This window comes from Colius striatus, chromosome 27 (assembly GCF_028858725.1).
Source record: "Colius striatus isolate bColStr4 chromosome 27, bColStr4.1.hap1, whole genome shotgun sequence".
Taxonomy (NCBI): domain Eukaryota; kingdom Metazoa; phylum Chordata; class Aves; order Coliiformes; family Coliidae; genus Colius; species Colius striatus.
The window spans coordinates 3,236,161-3,260,583 of NC_084785.1; the positions used below are offsets into that span (position 1 = coordinate 3,236,161).

Here is a 24,423-nt window from a genome sequence, read left to right on the forward strand (position 1 = left end):
TTTCCCTCCTATCCTGAGGAAGCAGAGCCTTTCAGAAGGGTGTGTCGACTACATCTTACCAAGATGGGAACTTGTTTTCACTGGGGAAGCTTCTTGGTTCCACCAGAACATCTTGGAAATAACCCTACAGAAAGCTCACATACACAGCTCAGTGTTACAATGAAGAAGAGTACGTGGGAAACAGGGTCCTGCATCTTCAATGGGCAAAGACAGATCTCAAAAAATTTGTTTCTCCACCTGTAGTTTGCCCTGTTTCTTGTTGCCTGCATCACCTGAGATCAGCCCCTTTCCACTTCTTCCTTAACTACCTCCTTGCCAACACAGCCCTGTGATTCCCGGTGGAGTTACTTTGTAGATCTGCTCTTTTAGTGAACAGCAGAATTTGGCCTGTCTTGTGACTGACACAACACTTCCCTGTCATTCACACCATTCCTAAGCAGTTACAATAGCTCTGCATCATTGTAAGACATATAATATTGGCTTATTTCTCCTCCTCTGGAATTCCAGGAGTATGTAGATGTATTCCAGATCCAGTTGGCACTATAGCCAAAGCTTGGTGAGTGCAGTACGTGTTTCACACCAGTTACAGCTATAGCATGAGTAATTTGAGGGAGGAGGGAGGTGAGGGAGCAGAAGAAGAGCGAGCTTCACCACATCCTTCAGCTCTTCGCTTGGACACCGTGAATGAGATATTTAAATGTGTTGCCGTGGAAACAATCAAAGAGGGGGTCTTTGTCTGTGTGTGAGTGTGTGTGTGTTAGTAATCCCAAAGGGTGTTTAATTGGAATCAACCACAGCTTTTTAACTGTGTTTTAAATTGGAGAGAAATAAAAAGAAGCTGACAGAAAAGGAACATTAAATAAAAGAGGGGTGGGGGGGAGCCCACATGAAACAAGAGGGGGGGAGAAAGGGAAATCAAAAGAATAAATTTACTGTAACCAGCAAAGGATTCATTAGGGTTACAACAAAGCTCAGTTCAATTTCCCTCCTATTGACATTAACGAGTTTGATGTAGGTCCAGCCTGAAAGGCAGCAAGAATGTCTTTCTCTCTCCCCTTTCCTGCCTGGTCCAAGGGGACCGAGCAGCTGTCTGTAAATTGCTCCACAGAGGGGAATAAGGTTTCTTTTCTGTCCTAGTTGGGTTTTTCTTTATCCAGCTGTATCTGCATTGAGCAGTGCCCTAGGAACCTGCCTCACCACTTGCCACTCCTTGCAGCATCCCTCCTCCCTCCTGGGCTCCCTGACTGGGGCAAGTCATTTTATTGCTGATAAACCCGAGATGTTGTTTAGTACTGTCCTGCAGCTCGAATAATTGAGTTTACCAGGGTTATTTTTGGTGCCAGCATCAGCTCCTCTAGGTTCATAATTAACTATTGTTATTGTTAACATTAGTATTGAAGTTGCTATCTAAGCTAAAGGATGGTGTTAGTGTAAGAGCAACTCGTGTGAGTGAACTTACGCTGGACATTAGATTTCTGCTCGGTGGAAAGACTGATCTCAGACCAGGGGCAGCAGGAGATGAAGCCTAACCATTTTAAGAGAAAATTTGGTAGGGTGTGACTGAGATTTTATCTCAAAAAGCTGAACTTTGTCCAGAAGGTCTTTTCCAATTTCTTACTCCTATGTTTTATGCTTTTGGTATTAAAATGAGACGTCAAAGGGTCTGAATTACAATGCAGTGTTTATTCAGTCATGCACACGCAAAGTGGGAGCCAGCTCTTGACCCTTGTGTAAAAAGACAAGATTACATTGAGATTAATTCTGCATGGACAGAGATGCCAGTACGTGCACATTAAGGAAGGGGCATTGATCCCAGATGCCAGGGATGCATCAGGCTCTGATGCTCTGCTGCAGAGAAAGCCAGCACAAAATTAGCACACAAGACAGGCAGTGGCTGGGAGGAGTCCAGAGCACAGCAAAAGGAAGGGACTTAGTCAAGGTCCAGTCGTGTTATTTTTAGATACAGCACATTTTTACCATCCTCTGGAGAGTAAATGGAGGAATGCTGCTTGGTGCCACTGCCTTTCCAAAGGATTGGAGCTCAGGTTAGGCATTTTTGTCATTATTAATGTTATTAAAGTGCAGTTTTTAGAAAGTGGGAATGCCCAGGGAGGTGAAGAAATCGAAGCCTGGGCAGGACCAGGCTAATGCAGCCTCAGCCTTGTGTGACCCTGCGGGCTGGCTCTGTTACACTGAACGGTCTGTGTGAAGAGTCCATGACTGTGTACTTGGTACTGTCCCAACACACAAGAAAAGCAGTCTGTCAGAGATAAGCCACAGAGACCCTGGCACACTGTCAGGAGCAGCTTTACCTCATGGACCAGAAATTAGGACACGCTGAGCTGCCGTCAGTTGAAATCATTATGTTTTGGCAATATTCTCTCTCCCCACTTGGCTGAGTCTTCCAGATTTCAACCACGACAGCTCCAAGCCCCGGCTCAAGTGCAGAAGTGTCTGTCTGCTGCTCCCTCCTTTTCACATAAACCAAAACTCCTCCTGCCAGCCTTTCCCCCTCGCTGCCCCCACTCTTTGCAACTGGCACCTTCCTTGAAGAAGAACAGCAAGAAAGAGGATGTGTAGCTGTAATAGATTTTCCCCTCTGGAGTGTACATTAAATTTAAGGCTTTGCTCTGGACACTGAATGGTTGGTCATTAACGCACCTCGAACCAGCAGCATAAAACAATCCTCATAAGTGCTGCCATGAAAAATGGTGGCAGAGATCAGAAGTGATCAGAATGCAGACGGGAGCTGCAGCTCTCGGCGTAAAAATGATTAATGAAAAATCCCCAGCATCCTTTCTTCTCTTTGCAAGGGAGGAAGCGAGCGACTTGACAAGAACAACGGCTCCTCGTGTGAGGAGGATAATAGCAGGAATGATATGTCTCCAGGAGATTCCCAAGGCCTTGTGCACACATAATAAATTGCCCTTGTCGCTTTTGGGAAACTTATGAAGAAAGATCACCAAAGCCCACAGGAGCAGCAAAGGAGAAGAACAAAAGAGCCAGCCCAGAAGAGCCCAGCCTTGCCTGGGAGACACACCGGCTCTGCTCACCCCTTGCCTCCGTTTGCTCAGAAAAGTGATTTTGAAGCCAACAGAAGGAGCTGGGTCCCGAGGCTCATAAAATATCTGTCAGTGTATGACGGCAGTAAAGCCAAGAAGGGGACTGCCACGTGCAGAGCTGCAGCCCCGTGCTAGGGAGAGCCGAGGATGCAGCGCTGGCCTGTGCTGCCTGGCAGAGGCTGGCAGTCCGGTGTCCAGGTGACAGCTGAGGCTGCTGTGGTAGGTCAGAGCTTTGGCTTAGGACAGTTCACTTCCTTCTGGAATCCAGGTAAATTTCGTACAGCAGTGGTGCAAATCAGCTCATCTCTTCCTGCCTCGGTTCCCCACCTGTAAATCTGAAATGTTTCAATCCTTCCTTGGGTACCTAGAAGCAAATAATCTGTGATACAAATAGAGGCAAGCCTTTGGATGCTGCCCTGGTTCTCCTTTAGACATGCAGGGCCATTCGGGCAGCACCACACAGACCGAGTGAGTGTGCATCAGCCGACTGGTGAGGTGAGGGGAGATTCAAAGAAGGGGATCACGCTGGGAAATCTGCTTTAATTTCCTGTTCTGCCTTGAGCTTCATGTGGCATTGTAAATCACTGGAAGCAAGAAACATGAAGATAGATGGACTGTGCAATGTTTGGCTGGTACTGGCCAAAGCACAGGAGCCATATAACAGTAGAATCAACACAGTTCTGGGCAGCTATTTGTGCATATGCAGGAAAGGCACGTTAACAGAGCAGAGGTCCTTCAGGCAGTCACTCAGGACTGAGATCGTTTCCCTTTGTGAGTCATCTGGTAAGACTCAGGGTCTCCCAAAATGGTCTTCGTGTCACAGTCTGTATTTTGATGATGGGGATGGCAGCACTTGCTGTTATCCCTTTTCCCATGGGCAGTCATTTGAACACCTGCTGCAGGTGGCTCATCCTCCTTTGCTAAAGCACCATCCACCTCAGCTGTGAGAATATTTCCATGAATGCCAGGTGCATGCAGAAGATAAAGGCAGGTCCTGCACTGATGGCTGTTCTTTGGATTTCTGCCATAGCTCCAGGACTGGCTGTGAAAGGAGGGCTGGATGGCAGTAGGTAAAAGTACCCCCTGGCAGAGCAGGAATGACTATGATCAAACAGATGCCTCTAATTCCACTTTGTTATTCCACTGAGAAAAATGGAGAGAAATGACTTTTGCTCGAGCACCAGCTCTCCCAGGTCTGTGTGGGGAGATAACAGCCCATTGAGGACAGGTTATCGCTGTTGGTGATGCGAGGCACATTGTGGAGCTGGAGGAAGAGCTTCATTCCACGTTCCACCTCTGGGCAGTATAAATCAGCCAAGAGCCAGTGCCCAGTAGTGACTCCCCTCACCAGGATGGCCTCACCTGGACACACTTGTTTACCTGCTGTCGTAGCCTATTAGTCCCAGTGCTTCACGTAAGGCAGGCTCTGGCCTCCCAGGCTCAGCCAAGTTCTACCCAGGCATTTGCCTTCCTCTGTGCAGCACTGGAATAACAGCGGCCAGTAGCAGGGCCATTTATTTGGCCTTTCATCCTTCAGCATGGTGGATGAGGAAACTGATAAATAGCTGCTTCTATGAGAAAGTCTATTTTTGGTCCTTAGCTCCCATGTGTGGGCGTATGAATTGTCTTCCTGCTCACCTGCTTCTTGAACAGCTTCTAGATCTTTGCATGCTGTGCCCGGGGTTAAAGCTGGGCCGTATGATAAGGGCTGGTGATTTTCTACTCCCTTACTGGAAAGAAAAGTGAGTTTCTTTCCTGCTTACAGTCAGATCCCTCCCGTGGGGCAGCATCTCCAGGGAAGCCCCACAGACACCCCTGGGGCTGCATCAAATCTTTGTGGATTTCACAGCCAGAGTCCAATCCCTTGGTATTTCCCAGCTCTGAAGGCACTCTGTTCCTGAGGGACTGGTGTTGTGACTTCCAGGTCGGGGAATCACAGCTGCATATCCCTTGGGAGAAGGACAGAGTGGGATACAGGGAAACAGCCTCATTGGTTACAGAAAAGTTAGGAAAAGGAAAGCATGGCATGGGAGTGGTGTGCAAGGGACATGGGTTTAGGGCTGGTTTTGCCTTAGCTCCCAGCATGACTTTGCAGCAGTCAGTGTGCAGAAGGATGTGCTTTAATTTTCTTTCCTCTTTCTAAGCATATTTTCTATTATTTTCTGGCTTGTCTATGCAAGACAGAACTCAGGATAGATTTAGATACCTGCATTCTGTGACTGTGTATCTCCTGGTGCCATGGGACACTGATTTCAGTTGGATTTCTAATTTCTTTCACAATACTGTGGAATAATTAGAATTATTAAAGCCAAAATGTTCTTTGCTGCCTGTTTCTATTAGGCAAAGCAGCTCAGACTGTCAGGTCTTTGGGGAGGGAGGAGAGGGTTTGTTTTCTACCACCTTCCAAACTTTTGTACTTTGTGACCTCTATTTCTTTTTGCTAAAATTAACATTGATGCAAAAACCAGAGGTGCAAAATCAGTGCCTCCTCCCATTGCACCAAACATTCTTGCAGAGGAAGGCTTATTCTTTTCACAGCCAGGCAACAGGGCATATCAGATGATAGGATCTGCCCTTTCTGAGCCTAAATCATCAGCTCTAATATGTTTTCCTACTTTCATCATTACTATCCTCTCTTTGGAGCATGAGCACTTTCCATGTGGGCTGTAGCATTGCCGTGTCTGCCGGTAGCAGATGGAAAGCCAAGCTAGAGCTAACGCCGTGTTACCATTAAGAGCCAGCAGTGCAGTGTGAGGGTTTCTAATGTAACCTTTCAAGGCATTGACAGAGCTGTTCCTCTAACAAATAATAACAATTAAAAAAAAGACACCCAACAGCCCTGAGGCACAGCTAGATGAAATGTGCTGGTGAAATCCTGTCTTTGAGGTGTTGAGAGTTTTACAGCTGGCTTTGATGGAGCTGGGAATGTTTAGCTTTTTATTGGAATAAATCAGCCAATCAAGTGAGAGCTTTCCTGGGGATAAGCAAGAAAGAAATCCTGTGCAGGTTTTCAAAAGGAGGACTATTCCCAACAATCTAATTTGAAATATCAGTTTGGGGTCTAATCAGCTGAAGCAAATCAGGCCCCTGTGATCCTGAGTGCATGCAATGAAAATCAGAGCTTCTGTCTACTGGGGAGAGCCACCGTGCCTGCGTTTGTTCTAAGAAAATGAACAATTTACAAATGGCAAAACATCTTGTTGCAGTGAGTTAACTTAAATTGTTCATTTTGAGTTGACCCAGTGTAATTTTTCCCCCTACTGAATGTTTCATTTCATGCAAATGTGAGGTTCACATCTGGATTCTGGGCTGGTTTCGTGCTGATGCTGAGACGTTGACTTCAGGGGTGTCCTGCTCATTACCTTGCATAAGCTGTAGCTGGATTGTTCTCTGCAACCAAGGCAGAAGAGTGATAAGGTTCAAAGGGGGCAGTAGTGACAGATCTCTCCTGACCCAGCCATAAAAGTCAGCTGACCATCTGGGTTAGGGGGTGCTGGAAGGGCTGAAGTGAACTCACGCCATGCCACGCTCCTGGATCTCTGGATATTAAAATTAATATCCCTTACCTGTTGACTTGCTGAGGCCTCTATGAGCTTTCTAAAGCATCATTCTGGGTTTGCTCTTGGCCAGCTCAAAGATCCTTTCCTCCCTCCCTTCCCAATTCCATTGAGCCAGCTGCCGTCAGAGAGTGAACCCTGAACTCGGAAGGAAAGAGAGGAGCTGATTTCGGTTGATGTCACCTGTAAATTCAGTGTCCTGCAATTGTTACATCTTTAGGAGCCCTATAGCAAGCATGAGGTTTTTAAAAGCTCTCTGAATTAGCCATCTCTCTCTTGTCTCATTCCCTGCTCCCCCCGAGCCTCCTCGTTCCCCGTTCAGGGAGCCTCAGTGAGCCTTTGTGCTCCCAACACCCAGCAGTCACCGTCGCCGCTCCGTTCATCAACAAAGAGAAACCTTATCTTCTGATGGACACATACAGCACATCCTCTGTGACATTTAAATCTCCCTTTGTAGCCAACTCAGATATTTTTGCTGTTAAAAGAAGACCATGCAGCCGGCTGATTTCATTACTGCAAATGTTATTACAGTGAAAGCCTGTTTAAGACATAATGTCACTGAAGGGAAAATAGGATCTAGCAGCAAGTGTGGCCTGATGGAGGGTACTGGGATTCATCACAGGCTGAAAGAAACCTCTCAAACATCAGACCTGTTAATGGAGCTGCTTTTTTCTTCATCAAATCAAACCAGCCACTTCCTCAAAGCCCTGAGGCTAGGAATTAGAAAGAAGATTGAAAGGAATTAGGCACCCAACCCTCAGTGACTTTATATTTGAGCTCCTAAGCTGTTCTTGCTGCTTTAGAAATTATAGCTGGGCTGCTGGGGTTCTTGGTTCCATAGATACAGTGAATAGAAACTCATTGTGTTAGCAGCAGCCACAGGCCTCAAAAAGGCACTGTTGCTGTGTGTCCATGTTCACAGTGATTAGTTCTTGGTGCAAGAACACTCAAGATCAGAAATAATCACAGGCAGGTCCCAGCCTCTCTGAAGTCAGTGTGAATGTGCTGGGGACTTGGCCCCAATTTCCTCCCTGTCGTAGATGTAATTCCTTTTTCTCTCCAAAGCAGATTTCCCCAAGGATTTGGGATTTGCAAGAGTAAAATTTGAGCTTCTAGAGTCAGAGGTGCCACACTGACTGATCAGCACTCAGCTCTGGGTGCATTTGGCTTTGCACACGTGGGTTTGAGCTGCACTGTGCAGATGAGGTGGTTAGTTACAGAGCAGAGCTGTCCAAACAGACCTACCCTGTGCTCCCGAGCCTCTGCCTCTGAGGTGCTGGTTTCTTGTGTTGATTGGCTCTGGTTTGAAGATCAGGTTGCTATGCAAGATAGATGTGACCTTCATCTTAGCCTTTGAAAAGTGCGAGTGGCTCAGACTCCCTGCTAATGGAGCTCATGAATGTCTCAGCAGTGCTCCCTTCCCAGGGGCAAGTGGGTAGGTGGGTAATTCTCTTCCATTTGACATCATTCCAAGTGCTGAAACACAATGAGCATCAGGTCAACAGCAAACCTCCCACCAGCTTCAAGGTTTGGACTGTATGCCCCAGCCTGCTCTACTAACAAGATGAGACAAGCTGAAGTGATCAGTTAGACACAAAGCATCAGGATTTCACAGCATATTTTGCCACAACTTACTGTTTTTTCATATGGGTGGTTTTTTTCCCTGTGAATTTTTTTCCTCCTTGTGCTGTAGCAACTCAAATCTATCCCAGGCTGCTTCTGACAGTAACAAAACAGTGCATGACAGGCAAAACGCATCCACGAGCAACTCAGAGTCTCCCTGCTAAGTAATCATAAACACTGCAAGTTTGCAACAAAGCAGGCAGCTGTCTTTCTCCCTCAGGACAAGGACTGCTTCCTCACAGAGGGAGGCTCTGCAGGTTTTACAGCTGCTGGACAATGAGTCTGGTGCCTGTTATTTCCTCTTCCTCATTTTTTTCCTTTTTTCTTTCTTTTAATGGAAAATATCTCAGCATTGCCAGAATGAGAGTGGTCCCCTCCAGCAGTGAACCAATGCAGCCAAGTGACAAGTCTTTGACCTTCTGGCTGATGCTACTGCAGTGGGCACAGAGGGGTTGTGTTGCACATCCTCTCTTCCAAGCGTTTGTAACCTCCAATCACATTTCTTACGGAGAACAGATATTTATCTGGTGACTGGGAGAGGATTCAGCAGCACAGGACTTGTGTTCCAGAGATGCTGAGGGTGAGTGGGCTGGGGGGGTGGGATGGACGTTGGGAGAGCCCCTGATGGGGTGATCACCTTGAGCTTTGCAATTTCTTTCCAGACTGCTAGAGCAGGTACAGAGCCTCAAAAGAAATCCTTATCCCTGACCTAAATCTAGGCAAGTAGAGAGTGAAGACTACTCTTTATTACTTCATTACACTGGTAGAGAGTTGATCCTACCCTGGATTGACTGGCCACACAACCTCTGCCTTTTCAGATGGATTTTCTGTGATGTGTCCTGAGGCAGCCTGCAGTGGACTCTCCCTCTACAATGCTTCATCTGTGGTGCAATTAGGGAACAGCCTGTGCCACAGTGCAAGGGGTGGATTCACCTTCCCCAGCTGGTAGTGAGTGCCCCTCAGATGGGCACACAGTTCCCCTGGGCAGCTTCAGTGCTGAGTAAATCTCATTTGTTCAGACCCCTTCAGAATGTGGCTGTAAAGCTGCTCTGCCATCCTGCACTGCCCATTTGGACTATGCCACCTTCTTACCCTGGCTGTTAACTTACAGTAGGATTAATTTTACAGTGTGCTACAGCTCCCTGGGCCTTCTGCACTCCCTGTCTGCCCCCCTCCTCTGCAGTGGGTCTGTCAAATAGCAGATGCTGGATGAAATACCGACATTCTTTCTGTTTATGATTGCGTATAATAGCGCCTGGCTCCTGTGCCTTCCAGGTGGCTTTTGGACATGCAGCATTTAGTGTGTGAAGTGATTGATCTCTGATCTTTCAAATAGAGCTGTGAAGACAAATTTGCATGCGTGGGGTGTGTAAAGCCAGGAAATAGCAGCTCTAAAACTCTCTAACCCCTGCCCGTTATTTCCTTGTGTTGAGCTTTCCACATCACACACAGCGGTGATTTATGTATAACCAGAGCAGCCTCCAGTGGTTGGATCTGTGAACTTTTCCAAGCAGCCCTTTATCTTGGCTCACTTGTGAGTTTTTCAGACCCCAACCTTGGTTCCTCCATGCTTCAATCTCAGCCTAGGAGAAGGTGGGGGGCTGGGGGCAGCAGGTGCCCTGCTGCATCTGCTGGGAGCCGATTTCGTCCCTAATTGAGCTGAAAACAGCTGCTCCATCCTCACTGCCTCAGGCCTGCTCCACAGAAGTTTTTGACAATAGCTGAGATACAGGGACACCAGAGCTGCCTGTGCCAGCATCCCACCCCTGTTGTAACAGCAGCACCCTCCCAGCAGACGAGTCTGACAGTCGGGATATCAGAAGTCTCTGCCAGTGCCACCCTTAAACTCTCTAGCCCTATGGTGTTCTCTGTGGTGGTGTCCATGACTGGGGGAAGCCAGACTCTGTGTCTCCATAGATGTCCTCCCACATAATCTTTATCTGCCAAGGGCCAGGTGATCCTTCTCAGTTAGTGACACCTTTGTGTCCTGTCCTGCAGCTCGATAGATGCTTCTCAGCGGGAACAGCTTTGAGAGAATCGCTGCCAAGGAGAAGAGAGAGTTCTGAGGGTTGTCTTTTAAAATCTCTCCCTGTGCTTTGGTGATTAGTTCTCAGAGTGGGTTTTGCTTCTCGGGGCCCTTCAGGGCAAAACAGGCGAGAGACGGGACTCTGACCTGGGGGTGATTAGAAGGAGGTGAGGAAAACGAGCAAGATGTATCTGAAAGTCACAGTAAAGCCCAAGAGGTGTTTGTGCCCCTGCCCAGCCTGCAGCCAGTTCCAGTGCTCTGAGTGGCCTCTTGTGTTCAAGGACAGGAGCTTCAGAAGCAATGTACTGAGCTGGTAAATCCTGCCAGGGAGCAAGGAGCAGCTCAGTCGCTGCTGCAGCACCGATGTTTAAGGAAAACAAGGCAGGGAGGTGAGGCAAAGAGATCTGGTTTGTGTCTGAGAAACTTCCCTTATAAGAAGAGATTGCTGACGCTTTTCCTTGATGCAGCTGCCCAGGCATTTCAAAGCATCTGAGAGTTCATTATCTAAGAAGCAGTCACTGCTTTGTTGGGGACTTCTGGCTGCTTCACAAAGCAATTACAGCATTATTATAGGAATAAAATTCCTGGGTTTTGGTCGAATCGGAGTGGGGGAGGGAATGCCTGAATCTCCTTAGGGTGTGTCATTCGGCCTGGAATGCACGTCTCATCTCTTCCTCAGGTTGTTTTTGCCACCACACTCCTCTACTTTCTGATTTGGGTCAAACTTTTAAATTGAAAGCCAGCGCTTCAAAGGGAAGGGGAAAATATTCTACCTGGAAAGTGTTTAACTGAAATATTGCAGCACTTCTGGAAGGAACGATGTTGTTTAGAAGATGTCAAAACACAAAGCTTCCATCTTCCGAGCTGCCTCTTTTTTCCTCCTCTTCCCCAGGAAAAAAACGCCAAAAAGTCTTCCCAGGAATGTGTAAATAGTTTGTTATCTCAGCACATCCATCCCTGCCCCAGGCTTATTCTCCCAGCAAGTGAGGAAAATGTCACCAAGCCCTGGCTCTGCCAGAGACCCCATCAAGGGGGGAGGACAAGGTCAACGGTAAAAAAAAAGGTGAAGCAGCATCCCCCGGAGACAGCTCCAGGTTGGTGATACGGGTAATCATGTCATCAGCACCACTTTATCAGCTTTTCCTTCTCTCCTTCTCCTCGTGCCTGTGGCTCCTGGCTTGCTGGAGGAGGAGTGAGAGAAAAGCTGGCAGCAGAATTTTGATATGTTATTGTTGCTGTTGTTTTTGCCTGCGTAGTCATGGGCACTTCTGTGTGTGTCTGTGCATGCCTGCGTGCCTGTGCTCTCCCTCATCCCTCCCTTATCCATCCATGCACAGCATGATATAAACAAACCTGCCTCTGGACATGTCATGGCTTAAAATAGATGTTCATACATCAGCCTTTCCACAGCAGCGGCGGCAGCAGCAGGAAGACATGGCCGACTGGATCTGACGACAGCACTCACTTCGAGCCCGGAAAACAGAGCCCCGACAAAGGTAGAGAGGGGGTGGGCGCCTGCTCCCCCTGCGCGGGTGTGTGTGTGTGTCCCTGCGGAGCGGGGCTGAGGCGCCCGTGCTGCTCCCGCGGCTGCTGCCCTGGCTCCACGCACGGCGCAGGGCAGGGGGGCTCCGGGGCAGCCCTGAGCCTGCCGGGGGGAGCGGAGGCTGAGCCCCCGCCTCGGCTGCCGAAGCGGGCTACAGCTGACAGCTGGGAGGGTGCTGGGTGCCCGGAGTGCTCTGGGGTCTGTTCTGGGGGCTTTGGGATGCGGGGCAGTTTCTGTTCCCCTGCAGCCCTTTCGGAGGCTGGCACGGTGGTGTGGTGGGGGTGGGATACTGGAAGTCAGCGTTGGGCCTGAGGTTTCTGGAGCTGCATCCCAAGATAGATGTGGGTTGCTATTCTTCCAGCCAGCTGTAGCAATAAGAGGGTCTGCTGTTCAGCTAGTTACAGCCTTATACTGATGATTCAGTTGCTTTTTTCAGCCCCTTCTGCTGTTTGTTTCCTAATGCTTCCCCGGGGCTGGTGGCATCTGGCTGTGCTGCAGCCAAGGTCACGCAAGGTTTAAGGGCCCTGGCACATGGCCGTGCCAAAGGCCTTTTCCAGGTGGGGTGTGCCAAGTCTGAATTCTCAGGGTGAAGGAGTCCAGAATTCATCAGAGCAGGGGAGACGTGGCAGGGTGAGATCTGGCCCGCACCCTGTGCTGGGGGAGCATGCTGTGCTTTGTGCCAGGGATGAGCAGGGAGGGCTGACCTCTCCTGTGCAGCACCCTGGGATACCAGGCAGGATCTGAACTACCGCCCTCACACAGGGAGTGGGGAGGGAGACATGAGTTTCTGTGGACTCCCTCTGAGCTTGCCTGTGCCCTTGCAATGTTTTCCTCCTCTGCACATTACCAAGAAATGGCTGGAGGCTTCTTCCTTCTGTGCTGTTGGCTGCTGGCCGGTGCCTTGGGCAATGTCAGGGCAGACAGACGTGCTCTATCCAGCCTGGACAGCCCAAGGCCGCTGCTTTTCCTCCCTGAGTGTTGCAGAGCTGAGCTGCTGCTGGGGAAGGCTGCCATAGGATGCTTTTTGGACACCTTCCAGGGCAGCTCAGGGCAGCAGCAGTGATGGTGGGAAAGAGAATTGTGTCCTCCCAGGCCGGGAGATTCTGTCAGTGGTGCAGCAGCAAGTGAGCCAAAGAAAGGGCAGCTCTGCTGAACGTGTGGCTGCAGGGACTGCTCACTGCCCTGCCTGGGTATTGCTCACAGATGTGTGACAAGTGTCGGTATGATCTAAAGGTTTGAGTGCAGACCTGCATCCTAGAGGATCTGCTCTGAAAAATGAGCTTTCTCATCCCCTGAAATTAACTCTTCCCACCCCAAACCAGTCCTAGATGCCCAAATGCAGCGGCAGGACTGCTGTAATGGGAAGGGTTAATCCCGCCTCTCCCTCCCCACGGCCTTTCGTGTCTGGTCCATAGGAGTCTGGGTCCTGGCCAGACCCTGTGTGGTGCCATATGGAATCCTCCACCTGTCTGGGGGCTTTTCCTCCCCAGTCCTGGTGGCTTGCCCAGACCTGGCTGCCTTTCATCACTTCTGATCGCAGGTTGGCAGCATCAGTTCTTGAGCTGGCATTGTCCCGCTGGCAGGCAAAGCCCCAGAGCCAGCTCGGAAGGAAGGTGGTCCTGTGTAGAACATCTCTTGCCAATATGGCCTTAACCCAAAGTCGTGGGGCTGGAGCAGAACCTCAGCCCATGGAGACTCAGCAATCTGGCTGCTTCTCTGGCTTCCCTCATCAGCCCTGGCAGGAAAAACTTCTCCCCAGCAGCATTGCTTCTTGGAAGGGAGTGTAGGTGGTACTCTGTCTCACACTGAGAACCACTGGGTATCTGACTTGTCACAGCCCTCTCATCAAGAAGGTGAGAACTGACTGCTTTAGGCCAGTATTTCTATGAAAGGGATGGAGTGAGAAGTCCCCAGTTCTAATGGCATCTCCACTGCTTCCATGACAGGACCGTGGGAGGCAGCAGCAGCAGAAGCGACCTCCAGGCCACTCTCCGGCCTTCACGAACCCACAGGTATGCCTTGTGGGTCTCGACAGCTCCGATGGCTTTCCTGTCCAGGTTCTCCAGGAATGGCACCAGGTCACCGAGCCGGGGCTCCCGGGACGAGCGCAGCCACCACCCCATCCTCAGCGTCTTTGAGCTGGAAAGGCTGCTGTACACAGGAAAGACAGCCTGTAATCATGCTGATGAGGTCTGGCCAGGACTCTACCTGGGCGATCAGTACGTATCAGCAGGGGTCAGGAACCGGCGAGGGTCGGAGCTGCCCTTGTGAAATGGGGAAATCTGGGAGGGGGAGGCTGGGAAACGTGAGAGAGAGGAGGGCATGGTGGTGGTTCTTGTCCATAAGTGATTCTTACTCCTTGCAGAGATATAGCAGCCAACCGGCGGGAGCTGGCCCACCTGCGCATCACCCACGTCCTCAACGCCTCGCACAGCAAGTGGAGGGGGGGTGCCGAGTACTACGAGGGCACGGGCATCCGCTACCTGGGCATCGAGGCCCACGACTCGCCTTCCTTCGACATGAGCCCCTACTTTTATCCTGCAGCTGAGTTCATCCACCAAGCGCTGAATGAAGGTCGGTGGTAAAAGATTTCGGGGAGAGAAGTTGGGAGCAGGGATGGGAAGAAACTGCCCCGGGCAGGTGGGAAGCTAGATTGGCACCCTATTGTAAGCACCCTAGAAAACAAAGGTGTTTTTAGCCTGGGATGGTGTCCCCTGCATTGGATCACCTCCTCCAAAGAGGGAACAGGCTAGAGGAGAGCTCCAGCTTCCCAGGTCACAGCCCCAGCCTGTGTCCTGAGCCGTGGCTGGGCCTGTTGCATGTTTTGGGAGATGACGATAAGCTCATCCCTGTTGCCAAGAGGGGACCTCGGTGCATCGCAGTGGTGCAAGAGTTGGGGCCCTGCACCCGAGCCCTGAGGCTGCACACCTGAGCCATCGTGGCACATAGCTGGGCCTCAGCAGCTTGCTAATTGGGCTATTTTGGTCTGCTGTGACACAGCCCCTGTGTTTCACTCCCAGGAAGGATCCTTGTGCACTGTGCTGTCGGGGTGAGCAGGTCAGCAACCTTGGTCCTTGCCTACCTCATGATCCGCCACCACATGCCCCTTGTAGAAGCCATAAAGACGGTCAAGGACCACCGTGGTATCATCCCCAACCGGGGTTTCTTGCGCCAGCTGGTCGCCCTGGACAATGCCCTGAGGCTGAAGAGGAGCTCCTGAAGGAGGGTGAGGGGTCATGCGGTGGGACCCTGCCGAGTGGCAGACAGGGCTTTCCTCACAGTGCAGATGCTTGGCAGCTAATGGGTTACACACAACTGGCCCCTGGGCCTCCCTCTCAGCTGAAGGGTCCCCAGACGTGAGCTATTCCTGCTGGTAAAGCCCTCCACCTGCAATCTTGCTGCCTAGGTAGGCCTAGTGTATAGCCTTCTCCCAGCCTGCTCGCTCCAAGATGCTCCAGAGGGACTCGGTCCCACTTTTCAGGTGACTCAATCCCTGTTGGCTCCAGGAAGCCTCTGAGGCTTCGTTGCCCCACGTGGCAGATGCATTTGCCGAGCCAGTCCTGACCCTCCCTCCCAGGAGACTGAGGCTCTGTGTGTTCTTTGTCTTGTTTCCCGTCGTTTTTGGTCTGTGTAGCAACGCGAATTAGGTCTGGTGTGTGGGCTCAGGCAAACAGGCCTTTTGTCATAGTGTTTGGATGTCCTCCATGCCTAGTGTTAACCTGTGGAAATAAAGGCAGCGCTAAGGAAAAGGTTTGGCCATCCCTTGTGTGCTTTGGGACAGGTGTGTTCAGCCCGGGATCCGTCCCAGAGCTCGGTGGGAGAGCGTCATCCCGAGGACCCGAGTGCTCCCAGATCCTTGGTCCAGGGGCTAAACCTGTCAGACCCCGCCGGTGCCCAGTGGCTGTGCTGGGCCTCCCCACTCCTGGAGGCAAAGCAGAGCCGGGCTGGCAGTCACCAGGCTGGCCGTGCATCACGCTGGTGTCCCCAAGGCAGGCAGGACCGAGCTGTCCCCCGGGCTCACAGCAGCGCCAGCTGCGCGCTGGAGCCTGCAGAAAGCGCCCTCAGCTCTCGCAGGGGAGAGGGGCGAGCGCAGCCGCGGGAGCCCGGAGCCAGTGCCCGTGGCGGCCCCGCGGCTGCTGGGCTGCCCCAGCACCCATTGTCCGCCTGCTGTTATTACAGCCCCATTCCTCCTCCCTCGGCTTCCGGACGGCGCCGGGGGCTCCGCGGGCTCCTGCGCGGCGCTGGCGGGACTGCGGCGGGACGAGCCCCGGGGCCGAGCGCGGTGAGTCGGGGCGCGGGGCAGCCCCCACACCGCGGAGTGCAGCCGCCACGCAGGGCAGCACCGCCCTCGGCTCCGAGCAGCAGGGAGAGCAAACCTCGGCTTGCAGGAGCTGCGGGGTGCTCCGTGTGTGTTACACAGCACCCGCGCGGGGGCTCAGCTCTCGCAGGCCCGCGGTACCCCGAAAGGCGCTGGCGGAGGGAACGGCCGCCGGCAGCGGGGCCGCGGCTGCCCCGAGCGAGGGCTGCAGGCTCCAGCGGCTGCTGCTGGCACTGCGGGCACGGCCGCAGCTTGGGCGGGCACGGTGGCGGCTTGGCGAGGTCCCGCGGGGATAAAACGCCTCCGGTCTGATTCGCGGTTGTGCGCCGTGCTGCTCGCTGCGGCGGCAGAGCTGGCATCGGGGAGGCTCTGGGCGGAGGCTGTGTTTGGAGATCAGTCACCTAACCCAGTGAGGGGGATCACCGACGGCCCCCGTGGTGTGATGTGTCTTACTGTGTGCAGTGCCTGGGCACCCGCGCTGAGAAATCCAAGTGTAGCGTGGGAAAGTGCCCCGATTTCGGGAGGAGTCAGCACAGCCCCATCCACCAGCAGCTGGAACCGGCCTCGTCCCCGGGGCTGTCGGTGGCGGGGGACACGGAGCCCACGATGCTGCCATCCCTGAGGTTCGGTGGGGCACGGAGGGGGCACACAGAGCCATTTCCCTGCTGCCCTCGGGTCTGCAGCTCCCCTCCGCCCTCCGTCTCCAGCGGCCCCAGCTCAGCGGGGCCGGCGAGCGGCCGGGGGCCGGCCGGGTGCGCGGCGCCGCGGGGGCGGCCCCGGGGGCGGCTCCGGGGGGGGACCGGGGCGGGGTTTGCGGGCAGAGCCGGTCCCGGCCATGGCCCGGCGGAGCGGCTCCCGGGTGCCCCCGTTCCAGCGGTGCCACGGTGAGCGGGGCCCGGCGGGGCTGGGGGGGCCGCGGGCAGCGGCGGGGCGGCAGGGACGGGGTCCCGCTCCCGTCCCTCCTTGCCGGGGGGAGGCTGCGGGGCGGGAGTGCGGGAAGCCGCGGGGCATCACCCAGCCCCTCCGTGCCCTTGCTTGCCCCGCCGCCCTTCCCTCGCGTCGTCCCCGCCAGCCCCGGGGCGCCGGTCGTGCGGCGCGGGGGCTGCGCCGGGCGGGGGGCGGGCAGCAGCGAAGCGGCTTCACGTCCAGAGCAGCGAGTTCGTGCTCAGTTCCCAGGGTTAAAGCCAAGTGCCAAATGAATTTGCCACGCGTTCGCTCTGTGTGCTCGCTGCAGTGGAAAAACAAGGAAACAAACCAAAAACCCCTCAAACTTCTCTCATATGTCCGCAGAAGTAGAATAAACTTCTTGTTACCGGCCCCCGGGCAAGGCCCTGGCTCCTCGCTCCTGCGTTTGCGGGGAGAAGTCCTCAGGAACGTGAAGCCGAGTTTGCACATGTGAGGGGGGTTCAGTTTAAATGAGAAGTGGTTTATTTTTATGACTAAGTAGTCGAGAAGCTGCGCTGGGAATTCTCCCATCAAAGCCCTGCCTGAGCAACAAAGGCTGAGGGGGGTTAATTTATGAAAGGGTTACAGCCTTTGAAGCTAAATATAATGCAACCAGTGGCTTCCTCTCCTGTAACACATACCTCGTGTGCGCCTGTGCAGCCCGGGGCTGGGGAGCCGCTGGTCCTGCAGGCAGGCAGCCCTGGGCATGTGGTGAGTGTGTGGGCTGCCAATACACACGGTGCAAGTAAATGCTCCACAGCAGAAAATGTAACTACGGCTGAGCTAAAGAAACATCCTAAATAACACTTTTAGAGGCTCTGAGCAGACGCAGCTCCCAACAGCTTCCCAAGGCATGGGCTTTGGGGAACACGGAGAACAGAGCCCATCCTTGTTCAAAGGCCAAGACGTGGGCTCAGGAGACCAGCCGTGGGCATCAGACTTGTTACACTGAGCTCACAAACCAGCAGGCTCCAGTGAAATTGCTTATTGGTGCCCTGTGCAGGACCTGAGCAGAAGTTAGGAATCTGAGGCAGAACTTCTTCCCTGAGAGGGGTGTCAGCCCCTGCCCCAGGCTGCCCGGGGAGCTGGGGAAGTGCCCAGCCCTGGAATGATCCCAAAGCCGTGGGGCTGAGGTGCTGAGGGCCATGGGGTAGTGATGGGCTTGGCAGGGTGAGGGGAGGGCTGGGACTGCAGCAGCTTCAAGGGCTTTTCCAACCAAAACAATTCTATGAAAATGATGTAAATAAGTCTGAGACTCAGTAAAGGAATCACAATTTCAACGTAAATAGATGTATTCAGGATACCTCGACAGCTGGTGTGTGCTGTGCTGACTTGGCTTTTCAGCTTCTCTCTGCATCACAATTTTTCCTCCTGTTGCTCAGCTGCAGTTCAGGGGACTTTCCCATCAGCACAAGCCCGGTAACTGTTTGGAGGGGAGCTGGTTATCCCCCATGGAGAGCTGCTTGGCTCAGGGGCTGCTTTTGCAGGAAGCCCATTCCAGTGCCACAGCAAAAATTATATGGAAGCTGCATTCAATTTTCTGATGCAGAGCCCACAGCTTTTTGTGTGGGAGTAAAAAGAATGGTTTTATTTAATGACCTGCTGAGTTTTCCATTTGTTTTATTGAACAAGAATTGGGGTGAGGGAGAAGCTCTGCTCAGCAAAAAACCCTGTGCCTGCACAGTATGGGCAGAAACTTGTGTCTGCCCTGACGAAGCACTGTGAAATCCCACAAACTGTTGTGTCCAGAGAGCCAGACCACGCAGCATCACTGGAGCACGAGGGGCTGTGCCTGCAGAGGTGTTGGCCAGGCTGTTTCAGGGGTCAGTGATGCCCAAGGTCACACTTAAATCTTCCAGGGAGCCATGTGGGTTGGAGGAGGATGAGGTGCAACCCACAGCCCCGACAGGTCAAACTGCATCTTTGCTGCTTCTGCTTCCGAACAGGAGGTTTTGCAGTTCGTGTGAAAAATGCTTCACTGGCAAAACAAACCACCTTTCTGAGCATCCTTCGTGTAGTGAGGAGAGCCCAGAAAGCCAGCACATGCCTGCAGGCACTTGCACGCGTCTTGTGGTCCCTCTTGTCTCGTTATTCATATCAATAATTGTTCCAGCACGCTGGCTTCAGGGATCCTGGTGTCAGGTACAACACTGGCAGACAAAAGCCGCTGAAATGCGTCGCTTTGGTTTGGTGCCCATCAGGTCTTCATTTTGTGTTGGTTAAAACCAGATTGGGTCCATCCCGTGGAACTAAAAATACGAAGGCGTTTGTCAGGCGCAGGGGTTTGTACTAATCAAAAGCACGTCGGAGCCCAGGCGCCCACCGCCGCGGGGCTCGGGGGGAGGAGCGGCCGGGGAAGGGGCCGGCCGGGCTCGGGACGGCCGTGCTCGTTGTGCAGGCTGTGCTCCGGAGCTGCATCGCCTCGCCGAGCCCCGCGGCTCGACAGCTTGTCCTGGGGGACCGCGGCTGAGCCAGCCCATGGCAGCTCCGCAGCCAGCGGACGGCACTTCCCCGCGGCCGCGCTCGCTTCCCGGCACCGCGGGCGGCAGCTCGTGAACTCCTGAAAGCCCGTTTAACAGGAATGAGCCTTGCTAAGCTGGTGAGTCTAAAATTAGCCTTGCCAGCTGCGTTGCGGCTGGCAGGGACGTGTGAGACCGGCTCCTCTCCGCTTCCTTCGGGACAGGGTGCACGTTACAGCATCTCTTGTTCCACCTCAGTCTTTTCCCGGCTGCTGGTTTGCCTGCACCCCTCTTGGCACCCGAGTGGCTTTCTGCACCTGTGGGGAATCGCGGTGTCTAACGTAGGGCAGAGCTCAGTGCCCAGCTCGCGGGGTCGGGGGGGGGATTCCTGCCCCGTGGGACTGGGGCTGAGCCGGGAGGAGCGCGGGGAGCGTAGGGACAGCCCCCTGCAGAGGGGCAATGTCTGAGCCTGATGTCAGTAGTTCACATGTTGGGTCTGGAGCCCCTTCAGTGCAGAGGGATGCTCTGGGAAGGTGACCATGGCATTGGAAGGTCTGTCTCCCCCGGGACTCTCCCATTCTGCACAGTACTTCTGGAAAGACTGCTGGGACACACATCCCAGCCTTCCTCTGCTCTGCAGAGCCGATTCTCCTCCTGCCATCCCCAGACAGGGGCTTTTCCATCTCATCTTGGGTGGCCACAGAGCTGCTCAGGGAACGTGTCTGGGCCATACCTCGGTGGCCAGCAGTGGGCAAGCACTTGCCACAGGAGCAGCAGCCCCTCAGGTCCCTCTGCCCTGATAGGACTGTGACTTGGGTTTGAGCTGCCACGTGGCTCTCGTGGCATGGAAGGGAACTGCTGGTGCCTTTCAGCAGACTCTTGGCAAAGCCCTCAGCTTGAGATACGTGTAGGAAGCGTTATTGTTTCACTCGTGACCCATTATTGTCACCACAACCCACTGCGCTCTGGACAGCTTGGAACGAGGCTTCCTCTGTGCCTTGCTGGCTGCTCTGCAGCCTGTGGCCCACCACCACGTTCACCACCATTACCTCACTTCATTGCTCACTGCTTTTTTTCAGAGATTATAGACTTATTTGAGCATTTCTCAGACATTTCCAGCAAGGAAATGAAAAACAAAAATAACCTTTCCTTTGTGTTTTCCTGCACCTGGTGGTCTCAGGAGCAGAAGGCCAGGAGAGGAGGAGCCGACACACAAATCCTCCCTCTCTCTGTGTATGAGGTGGCTGTTGAATTGGCTCTGGTGATTCCAAGAGGCAAAGGTCTGCAAGTGCTCTGCCCTCAGCAGCAGGAAAACCCCATTTCCTATGTCCCAGGCTCTGGTCTGGTGCCTGCTCCTGTGCAGCAGCAAACTGTGGTCCCCAAAGCCGAGTCCCTCTATGGCCACCGTGGCTTTGGCCAGTCAATGAGGCACAAATTCAAAACACACAGCAAAGTGATACCCGGGGGCAGCTGGGACGGACTGTCCAGGGCAGGATCTCCCCTCAGGGGTGCTGCCTGTCCTGCTCAGGCTCCCCTTGCTGTGCAGACATCCTGGGCCCCTGGTGAGCGGCAGCAACAGAGCCCAAACTGCTGCTGCCTCCTCATCACAGCCGGGAGGGGACCGGACAGGCCCAACCCAGGACCTCACTGCTTGTGCAGAGGCTTCTGCCACCCACTCCCTGCCTGTCTCTGCCCTCTGTGGTGGAGAGTAGATTTCATCCTCTCATGAGAAACAGGCAGAGGATTTCAGTGGGCTGTAATTAAACCCAGAAGTGTTCCTGTAGGAGCTTTTTGATGAGAGTGCACAGCACGGGAGCAGGGTGCTGAGCGGAAGGGGTGGAGGGGAGATGCTCTGTGGAGCACAGATGGGGCTCAGGGGCTGCTTGCTCTCCTTTAAAGTCCCCTCGGAGCAAGATCTGATGAGAAATCAAAGCTCCAGCTCTTGCGGGGTCAGCGTGATTTCAAGACACGAAAAGCAGCACTTGTTGAGCTCCAGAGCCCAGCTTTGCAGCAGGCCCCAGCCGGGCAGCTGCGGGTTTGCTGTTTCTGTGCCGTTCCCCTCGGAAAGGGCATTTGGCCGCCGTGGTGCTGAGCGTGCCCCTGCACAGCCCCGGCGCTTCTCCCAGCACCAAGGACCGACCAGCCACTTGCTCCTCCTAATGACAGGCACCAACTGTTCTTGTTTATCAGGCTCTTCTTTTGCTTTGTCCTTTCCTAAATCCCCTTCCAGCCTCCATGTGCTCCTCTGGAGATGAGAGCATGGGGCTGTATTTTCTCCCAGGTGCCTGGATTCTGCCTGGGGTGCGTTTGTGCTGCTGGAGAAGGGTTTTGTGACTCTGGGAATGCAGCAGTGACTGCTGGCCGTGCCACACGGAGCTGCTCCAAGGGGCTGCTGCTCTTCCTGGGGACATCTCCAATTCACCCGCCACGGGATGATGTCTTGGCATTGGTTTCTGCCCACTTGGCAAGCTCCGGAGGGGACGGAGTCAGCCCAGGCTCTCTCTACTCTCACAGCACATCTTCTTCACCTCTTTTCCCCCCTTCTTCCATCCTAAACGCTGACTTTTCCCCCCAAAGGGTGCTCCTGCAGTCTGGGGCTGATTTATACCAGTAAATCCTGCACGATGCCTCCCGTCATGTTCCAGGACCTGCCACTAAACATCTACATGGTCATTTTCGGCACCGGCATCTTCATCTTTGTGCTCAGCCTCATCTTCTGCTGCTACTTCATCAGGTGAGTCGGGGGCTGTGGCAGAGGGTTGGCATCCCTGGGGCATCCCCAGCTCTTCCCAGCGCCCTGCTTTGTCCCGTGACACGGGAGCTGCTCTCCATAAGGATCTCCTCAAGGCACGGGGCCGGCTGCCTGCTGTGCTCATGGTCCCCTGCGGCAGGAGCAGGGCAGGAAGCGCAGGAAGGGGCTCTTGTTTTTCAGGGGACCATGCAGAGGGATGCATTGTGTCAGGCAGGGAAGGAGCAGTGCTGCACGGGAGAGGATGTGTCTTTATACTACACTCCCTGCTCAGGGAGGGCTATTTTTAACCCCAAAGCCCAGGCAGCAGCTGGTGGTTCTGCAGGGCCTGGGTTGCTCAGTCCTCCCCTGGCTGATGCCCCAGCTCAGCTGAGGTCCCCGCATCTCTTGGCCATTTTTGGGACTGCAGAAACACATCAGGGTGTGAGAAGCTGGGCTGCAAGCTGTCGCCTTCTCCCTACACCTCTCTGGGTTCCTCTGCCAGGCACTGGCCCTGGCCTGCAGGGCCTGGAGCTGCCGGCAGTGTGTGCCACCAACGACCTCCCATGGCAAACAACCAGGGCTGCGGCTCTTATCGCTCCCCAGCGCCGATCCCTGACGGTGCTGGAGGCGGCACAGGCCGCGGTGCAGCTGCTCCTGCAGCACTGCACAGCCTCAGAGCTGCTGATGCCCAGATCAGAGCTGCTGGTCCCGCTGGCAGAGCTGCCTTCCCCTGGCTTCAGGTGCCTCCTGCGTGTTTTTGACTGTGCTGCTCAGATGTGACACTGTGAGAACTCACGGTGCCTCTTCCTCTCCCTCTCCAGCAAACTGCGGCACCAGGCTCAGAGCGAGCGGTTCGGGTACAAGGAGGTAAAGTCAATGGTGGCTTTTCTGCACGAACCCACAGCAGTTTGGGGCTGGGTGGGAGGTGGGGACACAGCAGGAAACGATGCTGCTCATCCCAGGGGCCATGTCCAAATGAGATGTAACGGGTCACTGTGCCCGGGCTCAACCTGCCCCTGCCCAGCTCCTGTGGCCCCTGGCACCATCTCTCCTGATGTTAAATCCTCTGCCTCCTTTTCTCTCTCAGGTGGTTTTGAAAGGTGATGCCCGGAGGCTGAACGTGCACGGGGTGAGCAGTACCACCTCTGGGCTGGGCTGGAGTCAGGGCTAATGGGGACAGTGCTCTGGGGCACATCTGCTGTGCTCCATGAGGTCAAAGGGGATGGTTGCTGGGCTGGGAACTGGGAGGGAAGCCCCCTCCCTGGGGGCAGTTTGGGAACTGGGCGGAACTCCCAGCTGGAAATTCCCAGGAAGAGGCACAGCAGCAGAGGGATTTCCCCAGCCACAGCATTTCTGGTGGGAGCAGGGCCACGTGTTTGCACCTGCTCTCACCCTCCATCTCGCCTCCCACAGCAGACCTGCGCTGTCTGCCTGGAAGATTTTAAGGTGAAGGAGGAGCTGGGGGTGCTGCCGTGCCAGCACGCCTTCCACAGAAAGTGAGTACAGTCACGGCAGGCGTCGGAGCGGTGTGGGGAGGGGGAGTTTACCCTCGGGGATGTGCACCCCCACGTTTCTGCCTCGCAGGTGCCTAGTGAAGTGGCTGGAGGTGCGCTGCGTTTGCCCCATGTGCAACAAGCCCATGGCGGGCCCGGCACAGCCCCGCGCCAGCATCGGCACCCTCCTGGACGAGCTGGTGTGAGCGGCCCCGCGCCGCCCTGCTCCCTGACACCGGACCCCGCGGGCTCCTGGGGCTGCCCAGGCGCGGCGGCCCCCGGCCCCGCGCAGCCAGCAGCCTTTCCTCTGGAAGCATTCAGCCTTTCCGGATCGGGTTTTAACGAAGCTGCCGCTTTGTTTCGGGTGGGGGCTGCTGGGTTTGTACCCCGCTCCGAGGCGAGCCGCACCGGCCGGGCGGCCGTGGACAGCCGAGCGCGGGGGCACGTCCTGGGTGCCCCCCTCACCTCGTGCTGCAGAGAACTTTCGTACGCGCCGGCCTCGGGGCTGGAGCTCCGGATGTACAGCTCTGTGTAACGTTCATTAAACGGGAGATTACCGTCATCTCAGCGAAAAAACCGCCCCTGAGCCACGCCACGCCACGCCTGCCACGCCTGCCCCCTCCAGCCCCCGCTCGCCCCCAGCCTGGCGCGCCGCCGCCGACCCCC

At 54.2% G+C, this 24,423-nt stretch overlaps 2 protein-coding genes across 2 annotated transcripts; both read left to right on the forward strand.

The window, feature by feature from the left end:
• Positions 1–11,673: 11,673 nt before the first annotated feature.
• On the forward strand, positions 11,674–15,540 carry DUSP26 (dual specificity phosphatase 26). The gene is made up of 4 exons (XM_062015864.1): positions 11,674–11,764; positions 13,758–14,030; positions 14,177–14,385; positions 14,832–15,540. The coding sequence occupies exons 2-4, from the start codon at positions 13,852–13,854 to the stop codon at positions 15,029–15,031; spliced, it is 588 nt and encodes a 195-aa protein (XP_061871848.1). The 5' UTR covers positions 11,674–11,764; positions 13,758–13,851; the 3' UTR covers positions 15,032–15,540.
• Positions 15,541–22,142: 6,602 nt separating this feature from the next.
• Positions 22,143–23,979, forward strand: RNF122 (ring finger protein 122). The gene is made up of 5 exons (XM_010205695.2): positions 22,143–22,267; positions 23,086–23,131; positions 23,352–23,393; positions 23,678–23,760; positions 23,849–23,979. Exons 1-5 carry the CDS (start codon positions 22,158–22,160, stop codon positions 23,961–23,963), a joined length of 396 nt encoding a protein of 131 aa, XP_010203997.2. The 5' UTR covers positions 22,143–22,157; the 3' UTR covers positions 23,964–23,979.
• Positions 23,980–24,423: the final 444 nt, after the last annotated feature.